Source organism: Schistocerca cancellata, chromosome 4, assembly GCF_023864275.1.
Source record: "Schistocerca cancellata isolate TAMUIC-IGC-003103 chromosome 4, iqSchCanc2.1, whole genome shotgun sequence".
Classification (NCBI taxonomy): domain Eukaryota; kingdom Metazoa; phylum Arthropoda; class Insecta; order Orthoptera; family Acrididae; genus Schistocerca; species Schistocerca cancellata.
In genome coordinates, this window is record NC_064629.1 from 602114201 (window position 1) to 602130680 (window position 16480).

Sequence of the window (16480 nt, forward strand, 5' to 3'; positions counted from 1 at the left end):
GGGTAATGTTAAGAACCTACACAGCACCTCACATCACAAACACCTGCATGATCCTCTGATACATCATCCATTAGAACCTGTCTGGAATTCACTTTCAGACCAGCTTCCAGTCAGCAGTCTCCACAAAACGACATAGCATGTCTTTCGTACATGGCAAGAAATTCCTTAGAATGATATTCCGAGCCAGTTTTTTTCCATGTCGCAATGAACAGAAGAGAGTATTTGTTCCTGTGGGGGGTCACACCTCATATTGATGTAGATGCTCAGTTCTGAATGGAACGAAAGTTTTATCATTTAATAACTCTTATGTGATGACAAAGAGAAAAATAATTACATCCAGAAAATGTTTGAGACCAACAGCCATGTGACCAACTGCAAATAGAAGAGTGCTTCAAAACTGTGTGTGTCAATCCATGTTAACCTGGATGGCCAAATCAAAAAAGTGTGTGTGTGTTTTGTGTACTCCACACACATCAATCAACAAATACAAGGAAGTGTCTTTCACAGTGCTAGGAAATGCTAAGCATCTTGAAAATAAAATACTGCCCTCTGACTTTTTATTACTATATGTTCAGTACACGAGAACACCCGCTCATCAGCCTGACTATCATACCTATGAGCAGAAAAGCGTTTATGTTAATTTTTGGGATCATTAAAGTTGTAGACTGTGGAGGGAGATAAGTGTAGAGAACACAACTCCACTGGTACAAAAAGAAGTGTCCATTTAATAGTTATTAAACCTTTTATAAAGATACGTCTATGTCCAGGCATTTATCTGACATTGAAATATCTATGCACACTGGCCACACATTAGCACTGATTATTCATCAACTACTGGGCTGAAAATAGTGAAGTAATTTCCTATCATCGTCATCGTCATCTTTTGCATCTGGTTCTACAAAGTTCAGTCATTAATGCAAAAGCCAAAAGTAAAGGGCTCTTTCCTGTGGAAAAGGCATTTAATAAGTGTACAACGAGAAAAAGGAAAGGGGGGGGGGGGGTCTACACCTTATGAATATTAGAAAATAATTCTTTCAATGGATGATTATTAACGACACTGATGTGAGAGTGTGCGTAAGTCTCCTGTAATACCATGGAAACTGAACCTTCTCTGTAAAACTTTAGGTAATGTGGTTTTATTTCTGTAATTAAAAAGCACACTTCCCACATACATACTTCAGAATCTGTCCAATTTTACATAACAAAACCACACCAACACACTATACAACTATTTCTACAGCACATGTTTCTGAAAGAGTTAAGATACTGAACCTTCTTTTGCTTTTGCTTTTACAACAATGCCTTCATGTCAAATGTAAAAAGAAAATATACCTTGAGGATACTGCTGACCCTGTGGCGCATAAGGACCCATTTGTTGGCCAGGAAGTTTATATCCATGCAGATGTGATGGAGGAGCCAATGGTTGCTGATAGTTCCCCTGAGCTGCCATCGGTGAATGACTCATACGAGTAGGTCCACTTCCATCAGACTGCCCGCTCGAAGGCCGAGGAGGCATCGGAATGTTTTGTTGGCCTGCATAAAAGATATTCCAAATCATTAAACTACTAGATAACATCTGATAATACTTGAGATACAAATCCTGTACAAGGGTAATGGTAAGAGTAAAGGTAATGGTAAACGTTACAGTAGGAGATAACAGCAAAGAGAGAGAGAGAACTGGGCTTGGGGTGGAGAAAGAACCCCTAGAATGTTTAATCACAATAAAAGGGTATATTATTAAGGCACCTGTGGAAGCAACCAACTGCTTGGAAAGGTGGCCACTACCGTGTTAGCAGGTCAGGCACTACTGAGCAAGATAGTGAAGTGACAGTGCTCCATCACTCATTCATCTGCATCTGGAGCACCATGTGATCCTGTCTCACACCCCCCATTGACCAGGGACTGTGAAAAAAACCCATCTAGGGCAGTCTTACAATGTGAACAAAACAGGTCAGCAACACATCTGAAGCCATGGGCAGGCTTTGAGTGGTCTGAACAGTCTCTCAGAGCACAGCATACAAAGGAAAGTTGTCAATTAATTAATTAATTTTTTTAATTTACTGCCCCTTCCCCCTCCAAGCAGGTGGTTCCTGTACCAAATATTGTTATCGCTGTCTGCCATGCATCAACAGAAAATTCAGTTCTGTTCTGTGGAAAGTGTAACGATAAAATGAAAGATGAAATTAGTTTTGAGCACTACAAACCAAGGTCATCAGTGCCCCTTTCTTAATGGGATGAATGTACATAAAATTAAAAAATTAAAAGCATATGCTTTGTCAATGTTTTGTTTTTGAAACTGACAAAAATAAGTTTTGAAGTTAAATAGTATCTTTAAAACTACAATTATCGAGATTTACATGTCTGCCTCTAGAGTGATAATGAAACTTACCACAAATATCATTTATTATCAACCACACTTCGACAGTCTCATACAACCTGCCTTATACCCCAAAACAATTTTACGAGCATGTGTCCTGGACCTGACACACAAAAATATCTACAAGAATCCCACTTTCCGCTGGCGTACCTAGCCAATGACTGTAAAGGTTTGCACAGAAAAACCAAACCAGAGTCTTTAAAAATGAGTGTCGTGAAAAGAGAATGTATGTTTCCAACTACAGTTACAGAAAGCAGACTCTACAAAGCTGATCGAATTTTCTCATTATGAGAATACTGAATAGTGATCTGTTTTAATTGTTAAAAACCATTCAAAAGTCAAGATAGCATAAAATATTTTTATTCAAGACAACCCGTTTCAATAGTCTTAGTTATTATCCACAGGTCTTAAACATTTTTTTGTAGTAAATCATGTTCATTTCATGCTGACCTAATGCACAGGATGTAAGTGTGATTTTAAATACTTTAGTGATGACAGTCAGTTATAATGTGCTGAGTTTTATCCACTAAACAATTCAGAGGCTAGGTAACTGCACTGGTTAAAGCCAGCGTTACACAAAGAATGAATGTGTGAGTGATTGAGTGAGTAAGAGACTAGTTAGATAGTTTTTAAACTGGCCAGTACACCACCAGAGTTTAAGAAGAGTCCTCAGTGAATCGAGGAGGCCGATGGTAGTAAAATTGAGCGGGTGCCATATTTCATTTCTCACCTAGGGCAGCAAAACACCTAGCAGCAGGCTGGATAATATGACAATGAGAAATGAAGGGGAATTAAGGGGAACAAAAATGAAAAGTGGAATAAAAAGTCCAATTAAGAACTATGAGCAAAGCAGGAAAAATATTCTACTACATTTTTATTTTCATTCTCTTTCTGGTTTTTTCACCTCTACCTTTCTGCTTTCCTCTTAGTTCGTAACTGCACTTTTAATTAGGCCTACATTTTTCCATATTTGTTCCCCTTACTCAATCTTTAGTTCTCACTCTGTCGTATCATCTGTGGATTGAAGCTGGCACAATCCTTCTCAATGTACTAACATTTACCTCGTATTGTCTTTGATCCCCCCCCCCCTCCACTTCCGGAATTTGCCTCATCCACGTTACAGGTAAGTCCACCTCAACCAGAAGTCTGAGTGACGTGTCGTTTCTTCTTACTTTCCCCAAACCATATGTTTTTTCTCCATGAGAAAAAACTAACAGAGTTAAGTTAGGTTTTTTTTTTTTTACGTGTGTCTAACAGCAGTAATAGAAATTTCACCTCTTTAAGGTAAGTACTATTCGCGTAAACTAAGTTTGACACTCCTCGCGGTTAGCAGGACTGTAAATGCATTTCCCCTTTACAGACGTTCCCATCAGCCACCGCACTGCGTGTACACTTAGTTTGTGCGAATAATGATGATCAATGGGCTATTCTGTCTCCTAATTTTATTGTTTACTGTACAGAATTTTCGTCATTTGGCAGTCTTTGTGTTCAGTACTTTTTCGAATAGGAGTTTTCTTTCTTCTTTGGCGCATATTTCCCTGGCCGACTATGTTTTGTTTGTATTCAGCAATTTTCTTTTTTTCGTGTTTCGTGGCGTTTTTTCATGTTCTGTGATCTTATTTTCAATTTGATTTTTTATTTTTGCAATATATGCTCTTCGGCAATCTCTCTTTTTCCATGTTCATTGACCTTCCTTTCACTGTTTGACGATCTACTTAAACTGCACGGTCTTTTCTCTCTTTGCATATCATTCTTCCTTGTTCGTCGACCACAGTTTTCTTCCAATTAGCAATCCTACCCTGTCTCCTTGATGTCTTATTTACTGTTTACAGATCTTTAGTATATTTCCAATGGCTATTTCTTGTTGTAAAATTATTTTACTGTCAATCATTATCAGTACATTTTCCCAGTGGCCAATTTGCGTCTTTAACTCCTCACCTTGTTTTACACATATTTCTCTTTCCTAGAGCTATTTTCACCAGTTCCAACCATCCCCCTTTTTTCCAATAATCGTTCTATACCTCAATACCTCCACTCCTTCCGCCAACAGCCAGCTACCAGTCTCTCATACTTTTCCTCAAGTCCTTCCTTTGCTATTCCTCTGGAACTTGCAAGTTCCAATCTCTTGGAGCAACTCATCTTTCCATCATTCCCTCAATAAATTGTAAACTAATTAAACCTTGGCACATATTCGCTTTGCCCCTAACCCATAAAAATGGTCTGCACCACTTTCTCAACAACTGCTGTCTCTGTTTAACTCACCTCCCCCCCCCCCCCCCCCTTCAGAATAACTGTCCACAACCCACTACCACTTCCTCCAGACTAACCACTAGTAAATCTTTCATCATCAAAGGTAGAGCAAAATGTGAAACACATTTGTTGTTTACCAACACAAGTTCACTGCACAGCTTTTTATACCGGATACACGTCTCTTGTCATATTGTGACTAACTGAAATTTCAATTACGATAAGTTTGTTTGCGTAGCCATCCTCCGCTGCAAGCACAGAAATACTTGTTTTGTAAACAGAACCACCTTTTCTTACTGCAACTTTATTTATTTTTCCAGATGCATTTCGTCTTTTCCTTATTCTAAGGCATTTCCAGTGGGATAGTTTGCTGGGATCTGTGTTTCCTCTCACCTGGTCTGGAGGTCGCACTACCACTTTATTTCCAAACCACATGTACAATTTTTTATTCCGAACTTTTTCACACTGTTCACCACATTTCTACCTCTTTTTTGTGGTGTACTACTATCCTTTAGCCAGCAGTTATAGCTATTTGTTCAAACACTTTGCTTTTAACAATGTTGTACTATTATTCTTTAGCCATTAGTTATAGCTATTTGTTCGAACACTGTGCTTTTAACAACATTTTAAAAGCACAGTGTTTGAACAAATAGCTATAACTAATGGCTAAAGAATAATAGTACACCACAAAAAAGGAGAAATGTGGTGAACAGTGGGAAAAGCTTCGGAATACAAAATTGTACGTGTGGTTCGTAAATAAAATGGTAGTGGGACCTCCAGAGCAGAGGAGAGGAAAAACAGATCCCAGCAAACTATGCCACTGAAGATGCCTTAGAATAAGAAAAAGGCAAAATGCATCTGGAGAAATAAATGAAGTTGCAGCAAGAAAAGCCGGTTTTATTTACAAAACAAATATTCCCATTATGATGCTCATTGCACTTCTGTCATCTCGCAAGTAGGTTATTTGAAAACAGTGCTGTGTAAATGTGAGGAACAGATTCCATTGTGAAGTCATAGAGAATAAAGCAGCAACATTCTGTGTGTTATGCCATAACTTTTATGCATTTCTTCACTGTGCTATGCCACAAATTCTCATTGATGTACATTTTTCTCATGTTGACATTGCGATGATGGTCCTTCAATAGGCAGATAACCTCTGAAGTTAAATCTGTGTTTTGAAATGTAAATTAGCTGGTAAAGGAAATGTTTGTCAAGACAATAGATGGGTTGTTTTGTTAATTGCATCACACACTCCCTCAGTTTGCCTAGAAAGCCACTATGGCTACTACAAAGAAAAAAAGAAAAATGATCTCTTATCTGGTTCCATGCCCCTACTGCTGATGTTATACTTAAGGATTATAAAAACTTTTGTGCCATTAATGTTGAATGGGTTTTAGTAACATACTTTTGTGCCTTTCGTGTAAATGGTTTTTATTTATACATATATACAAGAGTGTTTCACAATTCCTATTCCAGGTTTCTAAGCATTGCAGAGTAGGTTTAGTAGAGAGCTCAAGTTTTGATAAGGAACCCATCTCCATAAATGTACCATTTGGATATCAGATAAGTTTGAATTTTGGATCAGTTTTGAACCACATCACAGTACACACAAATTGAGAAGAGGGTGCCATTGTCAGTCTCTGTTGTAATTATGACATCACAAGTTACTTTTGTCCATCTACAACAAGAGCTGCTAGAGAGTGGTATAGTCCCAACTACGAGGGTTGACTGTTTTGCCCAATGGTTGCTCACCACATTCTTTAATTTGAAAAGGACATCATTTGATACATAAAAGAGAACAAGACAACAAGTACTCAAAACACTGCCCAGGCCACGGCCTCCAGTAGAACATACTGCTAACAGTTCACTGTCTCTGTTGTGTGCGCGTGTCGTGATTCACAAGATTTGAAAATAGTCTCATCTCCAAAATTATTTTGCATCTGGAAGAGACATTTCCAGACATGGGTTACTTACCAAAGTTTATCTACTGTCCCTCTACAACCCCTAGAACTCAGAAATTGGTATTATGAAACACCCTAGTGAACATATGATTACGGCTAAAAGACAGATTATTACCGAGACCCACAGGTCAGTTATTCCCTATGTGAGGGAACATGCTTTGTGCATTTGTTCATGTATTTTTTGTTCGTTTGTATTGAAGTGGTCAAATGAAAATGCAGACAGTTGCAGAACCACAAACTTGACAACTAGGGAATACTAACAGATATAAGATACATTGGTTCCACTGACACACAGTGGACTCACGCTGGCAAACTTTGCTAGAGTTCCCTGTTGCACATGACCTATTTTCATTTGATAGTGGTACCAGAACTTATATAATTCATCAGCCAGACTATACAACTGCATTGCACAGGCTGGTGCTAGCAAACAAAAAATAAAATAAAAACTACAAAATACAATCATATACTTATTTACTTGACACTAATTACAAAAATGAACAGCAATTTGGAATTCTGATATTAGTTTCAACTTCTGTTTGCAACCCAACCATAGCCTTAGCCACTCCAAAAAGAAGAGGGCAGGTGGCTGGAGAACCATATGCCATGTTGCCATAAGGAATTGGGGAAATATACCCCACGCCCCCACAGTAATGTATTCTTAGGCTGTGATACTGTTCAAGAACACACCTCATCCATGTCACAACAGATTTAGATTAACAGTTTCTTATGGGTGTTTGTCACTATCTGGTTGCACGGATGAGCGTTTATATGGCAAATCCAAAGTTCAAAGGTTTGATTTCAGGTCAGTTTTAGATTTTTCCCCCTAGCAATCTATGTGATGTGCCTTTCTGAGAATGCTTTGTCTATGTGAAAAAAGTAAAGTCTACTGAGATCTATCTTCCCCAACTGCACATCACACTGCAAATGGCTAGATGAACCACTCAGATTGGAAGGAGGCGAAGTTGTAACCCCTCTGGTACGATCTTATGAAGTGAAGCAATGTTGTGGCCAACCAGCCTATGATCAATGGCAGTCTTACCTTGAATTTCAGAATGACACACATTGTTACAATTTTTGAACAGCAATATCTTTCTACAAACCACATTCCACAATGTTTCCCAGAATTATGTTGCAAACCAACATTGCTGATATGACCAGACAACCGAATCGTTCTGTGGTAGTAGTTTTCTTACGAATGGGAGCTTTTTTGTGCTATATTTTAATTAAATGTGTCTATATTGCATAAGACGAATGGCAACCAGAAATGGGGTGGCTCCATTGCTCTATACTCTACACAGAACCAAAAAAGATTTTAATCGTGCAGCCTTATGACTTCAATCGTTCCACCTACTTTTCAGCACCAGTAGTAATAATAGCAGTCCTCAACAGTTACTTTTAACACAATAGTATATAGAATGAAATTTTTACTCTACAGTGGAGCATACACTGATGTGAAACTTCCTGGCATATTAAAACTGTGTACTGGACCAAGACTCAAACTAGGGACCTTTGCCTATCGTGGACAAGTGCTCCGCCATCTGAGCTACCCAAGCATGAATCATGACCTGTCCTCACAGCTTTAATTCCACCAGTACACAGTTTTAATCTGCCAGGATATTTCACAACACTATACACTCAACATGATCCAACTGCAAGTGGTAAGCCTTGCCTGCCTGTAGTTGCCACAGCCACTTGTGAAGGAATGTTTGGCTCAACACAAAATCCAATCTACAGACTGGCTAAGATTTCAAATTCACAAAGTATTTTTGGTGGTGAAAGGTCACATTATGTTGCAGATAAATGAAAAGAATTATTACTATGTCAAGTTGTTTACTGATAATTCAAAGGAAGAAAGTGGAAAGGGACGTATGAAAAAGACACCATAGATGAAAAATACACATCTTTTCTTAAGTATGTTACTCCATGTTCAAGTATCTCTATGTAATAGAATGTCAAGTAATAAAATATTGAACTGTTTCCTTTTTACAAGTTCCTACTGCACGTTGAATACAGCATCCTCATAAGGCAAAAGAAAGTTGACATCACAGATCAGTGTACTGTATGTCAGGAAGAATGTTCAAGGCAATAAGTATAATCTGTAACTGAGGATGCATTACAAATTACTCAAAAATCCTCCAGCCTGTCATCAAAAATGTATAAAGAACGCACTACACACAAAAAATCATCATATACTGTTAAACAGAAATGTAGAAGAAACAAATCAATGAGATCACTGAAGGGAAATCTTTAGCCTCCAAATCTGATGTAATCTCCTCAAAACAGGCAGAAAGTGTAGTTACGGAAGACAAGCAGTCACTTCACTCCACTCAATGGGCAGGAACCGTGTCCATGCTATACAAAGTTGGCTACACATACGGACACAGCTTGCAATGCTTAAATACAGCAAATGGGATGGTCATAGAAATATTGTGCATACAATGGAATCAACAGTTGTACTGTATCTCTCCATGCTGAGAACCAATAGTGCAATGCCACTTTGCCACACCCGATAGTGACACACACATACACCTGTGTTCCTCTCCTCCCACATAGCTTTTCTCAATGTACAAGTATAGCACTCCAAAACTATATGCAAGTTTCATGTCTTGATTAAAATGGAAATCATTCACAGAACAGCTCTTTCCACTCATGTGAATATTTTGTTTAAACCCATCTGAAGTGTTGACTGTCATGTGTGGTTGTTACCCTTGTGCGTCAATGTACAGCATAATTCATATGCTTTCTATTCCATTTTACACAGTGAATCACATCACAGGGCTTTTACTTTTTGTTTGGGATCAATGTAACAAACAGTGATTCTCGATATTCCATGAAGAAAGTATTATGACAGTAGCAGCCCAATGGACAGCGACAAAGAAAATGATCATGGAATGAGGTGTTTAGGTTATGTAAATGACAAAAGCTCTCTTAAATCCCCTGTGTTGCTGATTTTATGACACAAAGTTACACATTATGGATACAAGTTGGAGGTCACCATACATCACCATTTGCAAGTAGTCATGGACACAGATATAACAAAGAGTACAGAAGGTCTTCAATGTGATCTTTACGTCACTACCTTTCTAGAGTATGTATCATCAAAATGTGCTACATTCCATTAGTTTAAAGAGGAAAATTCTTTCATAAGTTTACTCACTATCAAATGACAAAAGCTCTTAGACTGGTGATGTCTGCTTTCACTAGTAGTTTGCAGCAGAAGCAGCGTATTAAGCAATGTTCTCAGATAGAAGCTTTATTTTACAATTAGCGTAGTTGGCGTAGTCATCAACTGCTGTAAGTTGGCAAGGCAATAAGGTGTCTGCATGGGAAGCCACTGGTCATTTATTCACAACTACTGAAAGGCTTTTTTCTTTCCATGTTCCCATGACAAAAAAATCTAATGAATTTTTCATTAACAGCCACATAACAATGAACGCACAAACTTCGGGAGGTATTGTAGGAATAATAATACACAAATCATTGTCTCTCAAGTGGACACATTTAATTTTAGACAACTAACTTTCACAAAATTTTCATAAATAATGACATGATATCATCAAGAAATACAAGCTACATATCTGGCTCACATTTTTTTGGTGAAAATTAGGTGTATGCTGATGGACAACATTTACCATGAAATCTGATATCATGCAAATGTAACAAGTTTCCTACAATGCTTGCACTGAATAAACACTGAAGTTGAGCTACAACTACAGTGGCTCTTTGTGCCTTCCATTCACATCTCAAATAGTGATTTTCTCTGCTTTTAACAAACTGTTACCTTTAATGGGGCAATGAACAGGTAAAAATTATTTTATCAGAGGTCTGTCAGTAGATGTTCTATTAAAAATTTCACAAATTATCAATTAATAATGCCCCAGATGCTGAATCACTGTGTTGAGTATTGATGTAACACTGTGACTGTAAGGTTTTAGAGAATGTGTATACTAATCTAATCTAGACCTGCAATTGTTTGTGACATGTAAAATGTCCACCAGTCTGCATTTCTGTTGTTCATATTTAGAGCTGTTCGTGTGTAATGTTGTTACCAGGCCTGGTAAAGAACACAAGGGGCAGAAACAGCATCAGATGTTAACTGATATCTATGAAGGACACGGAGATATCACACCTGTGTGAGACATCATCCTCCTCAGCACCTGACACACTTTGAAAGGGGCCTCATTGCCTGTCTCTATTTGGCTGGCTGATCAAATCATGCAACATTCAGGTTTATGAGACATCCGTATGTGGCAGTGGCCCAAGGTTGGAATCTGTGTGAATGTGAAGGCAGGCACATTCATTGTCAAGGTTCTGTTCAACCACATCTGATCACCACGAGGAAGGATTGCTGTATTGTGCACTGAGCACATTGTAACCTCTTCGATCTGCGCCTGCCATCCGAAAACAAATAATGAACCCCCTGCTACATTCTTTGGCACCTCACGCTACTGGTCCAAGGCTAGCAGTACACGGACTAGGGAATTACCACCCCATGTGTAGACTGCTGTTACAACCACAGCACAAATGTGGATGTGTTTGGAGTGGTGTGACTGGGAAGAATGGACTGCTAATGAACAACATAACATTTCGTTCTGTGATGAAGCAGTTCTGCACTATCCCATATGATTGTCAGCAAGTATAATAGCAACCTGGTCCCATTCTTACAATGTTTGGGAGAAGCACAGGAGCATTACTCCCAGCATTGTGGCACAGGGAATCATCAGGTGTGACTTGAGGTCACAGCTAGTAGTGACATGCGCGCGCGCGCGCACACACACACACACACACACACACACACACAAAGCGCGCGCCGCACCTGCCTCTATGAACTTTCTGTGTAATTTTGAAGTACTCTCATGGCATGCAAGATCCTCAGATCTGTACCCGATAGAAAGGCATGCAACCAGCTTGGATGTCAACCTTTCCCAGTGCCACTATCCTGGATAGGAAGAACCAATTAAAACAGTTCTGCACCATCTTGCCTCAGGGGAGGATGCAATGGCTTTATGACATGCTTCCCTCCTGAACCAATACACACTTAAAGACCAGAGGGAGTCCAACATTGAACTAATAAGTTGGCTCGTATTGGCAAGTTCTTGATAAATTTGACTCAATAATGCATTCACCACAATATCATCACGTATCCTCTCAACCTATGAAGTTTCACTTCATTTCCTCCTCTCCTGGGTGCTTCACTCCCCCCTCCCCACAGCTCTATGTAAAATGTTTCAGAAGGAAAATAAACTTCAGAAAAACTATAAAACTATTAGCACAATTCCCAGCCAATACCTACCTTCTGGAGGCAATATTTTCAGTACTGCCAAGAGACGTTCTTAAGAGATTAAAATGCAGGAAACTCTTTTTACCTTTTGAACTATTAGACCCTCTCTTAACGAAGAGGGAGTCTACTGGGTGTACTAAAAATTATGCCCTCCCAAAGAGATAGGTACAGGTCAGCAGTTCTGTCATTCTGTCTCATAACCATATAAAATTATGAAGAAAAGGGGAGGGAGGAAGGGAGGGAGGGAGGGGGAGAGAGGGATGGAATTGCTGGAACTTGTCACAAAACTGTGAAGTGTAACTTACATTGAATTGTGACATAACTCTGTGTTTCAGTTACTGAGAAAAGAAAAGTGGGTCAGTTCCATACCAAATTATTTTGGAGCCTATAGTAAACTTGTGAGCTAATGGTATACAGAAAAGTTTAGAAAATAGCAACCTACTCAACTAACTGCACCAGTACTTCCACTGATTGAATCTTAACAAAACTCGAGATTTGTTTAAGAAGAAATTACAGGTAAATATAGTGATGCAATTGGCTACGACTCTGGACACAAATCAGTACATGTACCTTCAAACATAAAACTGAAAACCATGTATGAGGTACATGATGTGTCAAACCAAGATTAAAATATACCAGATGAAAAATGGGAAAAACTGTTACCAAAATGACGACTGCTGTGTAACATAGTAGTTGCATTGAAAAATATTCAGAAAGTATCCATATCAAAAGATTTCCCACAGTTAACAAAATGACAGCGAACACACAAATACAGAGCAAACACAACCAAATGAATCTCCATTAGCCACATGTTTGCGAAACATATTGGTTTTCTTTCCAAGTAGGAAAAGCTGAAACTCTGCAACAGACACATAGATGAAGTGGTCATTAAGTGGAAAATGATGATTAAACAAAAAGAACTAAGAAAATGACCATTGACTAAATGCAGTCCTACATGTAGATGACCAAACACTAATTGCAGAGACTGAAGATGACCTTCAGATGGTAATCTACAAATTGCAGCAAACCTAAAATTATCTGAAGATAAAACAAAAGTGATGACATACAACCACTAAGATCAAAAGTAGCCTTTAACAGAAAATCCTTTAGGTGAGCTGAACGTTTTAAATTTCCTAGGATGTGACATCACATATGAATACAATTACGATGTGGACCAAAAATTAATAAATTCACTTTGATATGTAGAACAATTGTTGAAAATTAGCAGGATAAAGGCAAGAAATACGAGGGCAGTTCAATAAGTAATGCAACATTTTTTTTTTCTCGGCCAATTTTGGTTGAAGAAACAGGAAATTTCTTGTGGAATATTTTCAAACATTCCCGCTTCGTCTCGTATAGTTTCATTGACTTCCGACAGGTGGCAGCGCTGTACGGAGCTGTTAAAATGGCGTCTGTAACGGATGTGCGTTGCAAACAACGGGCAGTGATCGAGTTTCTTTTGGCGGAAAACCAGGGCATCTCAGATATTCATAGGCGCTTGCAGAATGTCTACGGTGATCTGGCAGTGGACGAAAACACGGTGAGTCGTTGGGCAAAGCGTGTGTCATCATCGCGTGTGTCATCATCGCCGCAAGGTCAAGCAAGACTGTCTGATCTCCCGCGTGCGGGCCGGCCGTGCACAGCTGTGACTCCTGCAATGGCGGAGCGTGCGAACACACTCGTTCGAGATGATCGACGGATCACCATCAAACAACTCAGTGCTCAACTTGACATCTCTGTTGGTAGTCCTGTCACAATTGTTCACCAGTTGGAATATTCATAGGTTTGTTCCCGCTGGGTCCCTCGTTGTCTAACCAAACACCATAAAGAGCAAAGGAGAACCATCTGTGCGGAATTGCTTGCTCGTCATGTGGCTGAGGGTGACAATTTCTTGTCAAAGATTGTTACAGGCGATGAAACATGGGTTCATCACTTCGAACCTCAAACAAAACGGCAATCAATGGAGTGGCGCCACACCCACTCCCCTACCAAGAAAAAGTTTAAAGCCATACCCTCAGCCGGTAAAGTCATGGTTACAGTCTTCTGGGACGCTGAAGAGGTTATTCTGTTCGATGTCCTTCCCCATGGTCAAATGATCAACTCTGAAGTGTATTGTGCTACTCTTCAGAAATTGAAGAAACGACTTCAGCGTGTTCGTAGGCACAAAAATCTGAACGAACTTCTCCTTCTTCATGACAACGCAAGACCTCACACAAGTCTTCGCACCCGAGAGGAGCTCACAAAACTTCAGTGGACTGTTCTTCCTCATGCACCCTACAGCCCCGATCTCGCACCGTCGGATTTCCATATGTTTGGCCCAATGAAGGACGCAATCCGTGGGAGGCACTACGCGGATGATGAAGAAGTTATTGATACAGTACGACGTTGGCTCCGACATCGACCAGTGGAATGGTACCGTGCAGGCATACAGGCCCTCATTTCAAGGTGGCGTAAGGCCGTAGCATTGAATGGAGATTACGTTGAAAAATAGTGTTGTGTAGCTAAAAGATTGGGGAATAACCTGGTGTATTTCAATGCTGAATAAAACAACCCCTGTTTCAGAAAAAAAATGAGTTGCATTACTTATTGAACTGCCCTCGTAAATACAGCTGAATTTTTACAAAAGCATAGCAATACCAATCCTTACTTTTGGAAGTGTGGTACAGGCGACAGCCAGACACCAAGAAAGTGGGATACAGGCTCAAGAAACAAGGTTTCTAAGAAGAATGGAAGGATGTACAGGGGAAGATTATAAAATAAATGAGGATATAAGTAAAGATTTTAGAATATATAACCTAAATGAAAAAAATAGGAGACAATGGAAGAACATATAGATTTTTTGGTTGGAGAAAGACTCCCAGTAAAAACTTTCAGTTATATGAGGGGCGTTCAATTTGTAGTGCAACAGCCCCCCCCCCCCCCCCCCCCATAAAGCAAGCTGGTTTCATTCAGGATTTGAATATACATGGTATTATTCCCCACTTTTCTGGCTGCAAAATACTTTTTCAACGTAATTTCCTTTCAATGTGACAGGTTTACGCTATCTTACTGGGAAGACCTGTATGCCCGCATGGTACCACTCTACTGGTCAACGTCGGAGCCATCGTCTTGCTGCATCAATCCCCCCCCAAATCACCCATGTACTACTTTCCCATGGAGTAAATTCCACACACGTTCTTTCATTGCTCTTTACAGTCTTCTGTTAGGCGGCAAGGACACAATTATGTGCAGACGGCCAGCATGTAGGAGATTGGACAAGTTTGAGTGACTTCATTGCAACGATGATAAGACGCTTGGCACAATGACTCGCCATGCTTTTGTTCACAGCCACCTTTCCGCAGACATTCTGCAAGTGCCGATGAGTATCTGCACTGCTCCGGTTTTCCAACAGAAGAAATTCAATGACATCTCTCTACTTGGAACACACCTCTGTTACAAATGATATTTTGAAAGCTACGTATAGTGCCGCAACATATCTGCCCCTTAAGGAAACTATAGGGGTTGGAGCAGGAATATTCTGCAATGGCCCGCAACAAATTCTATCTTTTTTCAACCAAAACTGAGCGAGAAAAAAAGTGTATTGCATTACTTATCCAGCGCATTTATCGCATAAATGCGCTGGATAAGTAAGATAGAATTTATCACATAAATGCGCTGGAAGATGAAATACAGGGAGCCCATATAAGAGATAAGGCATTTTACCTAATACATGAAGTGGTGAAGAAGAAGAAGAAGAAGAAGAAGAGCCAGTGTGACATATCAACTGTCACCAAATCATGGTGCACAGTGTGCTCATTTGTAAAAAGTGGATCAGATTGTACACTAATGTTCATGTAAACTGCAGCACCCAGAATGGACGATTGGAGTGAATTCAAATTCTGACAATAGGTACACCACACTACTAGCAATAAATAATTCCAAATGCATAAAAATGTCACTCACATAGATCCAGCAGTCTCATGTGCATTAGGGAGATTCAGTATTGTACCAAGCTCTTTCAACAAAGAAGCACTAATGAAAGGGGTAAAGTGAAAGCAAGAGCGCATATGCTTTACTGACATAAATATGCACAATGTCAGCACTCTAATGAGTTCAAATGGAGCATAATACTCAGTCATTGGTAACAGGTTTGTCACATGACATTTCAGCTTGTACAAGGTGTGCTACTACAACAGTTTTACATTTATCATCCTAGTGGACAGATGAGGGGTCCTTCCCCGTAATGAGTGGATGTCAGATAACATAATGTGACGCTAGCATGGGAAGATCATTATTGTATTTTACCTGACTAGAGAATGAGATTTCTTAGCAACTTCATCATTTGGAAAATACGGGGTCATCTTGCAGTCTCCTATAAATCTTTGGTTGCTGAGGTTAATGTTTTTACATTGTCTAATAGCTTAATATAGGGGTTGTCTTACATTCACAGATGAAGTTTTACTAGTTTAGGTCACACACAGATTTAATTTAGTGATTTCAGAGAGGTGGTCTGGAGTACAGTAGCACTAGCACAACCAAATTTGGGGTGAGTAGTAGCAAGCAGGCAGCAAATTTTGCTGTGCTGCCAAACATGAGGATGCGTCCTGTGTACCTTGCTTTTTATGAACATCTACC

The 16480-nt window shown here is 39.5% G+C and overlaps 1 protein-coding gene across 1 annotated transcript in view; it reads right to left on the reverse strand.

The window, feature by feature from the left end:
* The window catches only part of LOC126184344 (trithorax group protein osa-like), a 395921-nt gene that overhangs the window by 142505 nt on the left and 236936 nt on the right, over positions 1 to 16480 (reverse strand). Inside the window, 1 exon segment of the mRNA XM_049926723.1 lies at positions 1333 to 1533. Within this exon segment, the coding sequence (XP_049782680.1) occupies positions 1333 to 1533 (201 nt within the window).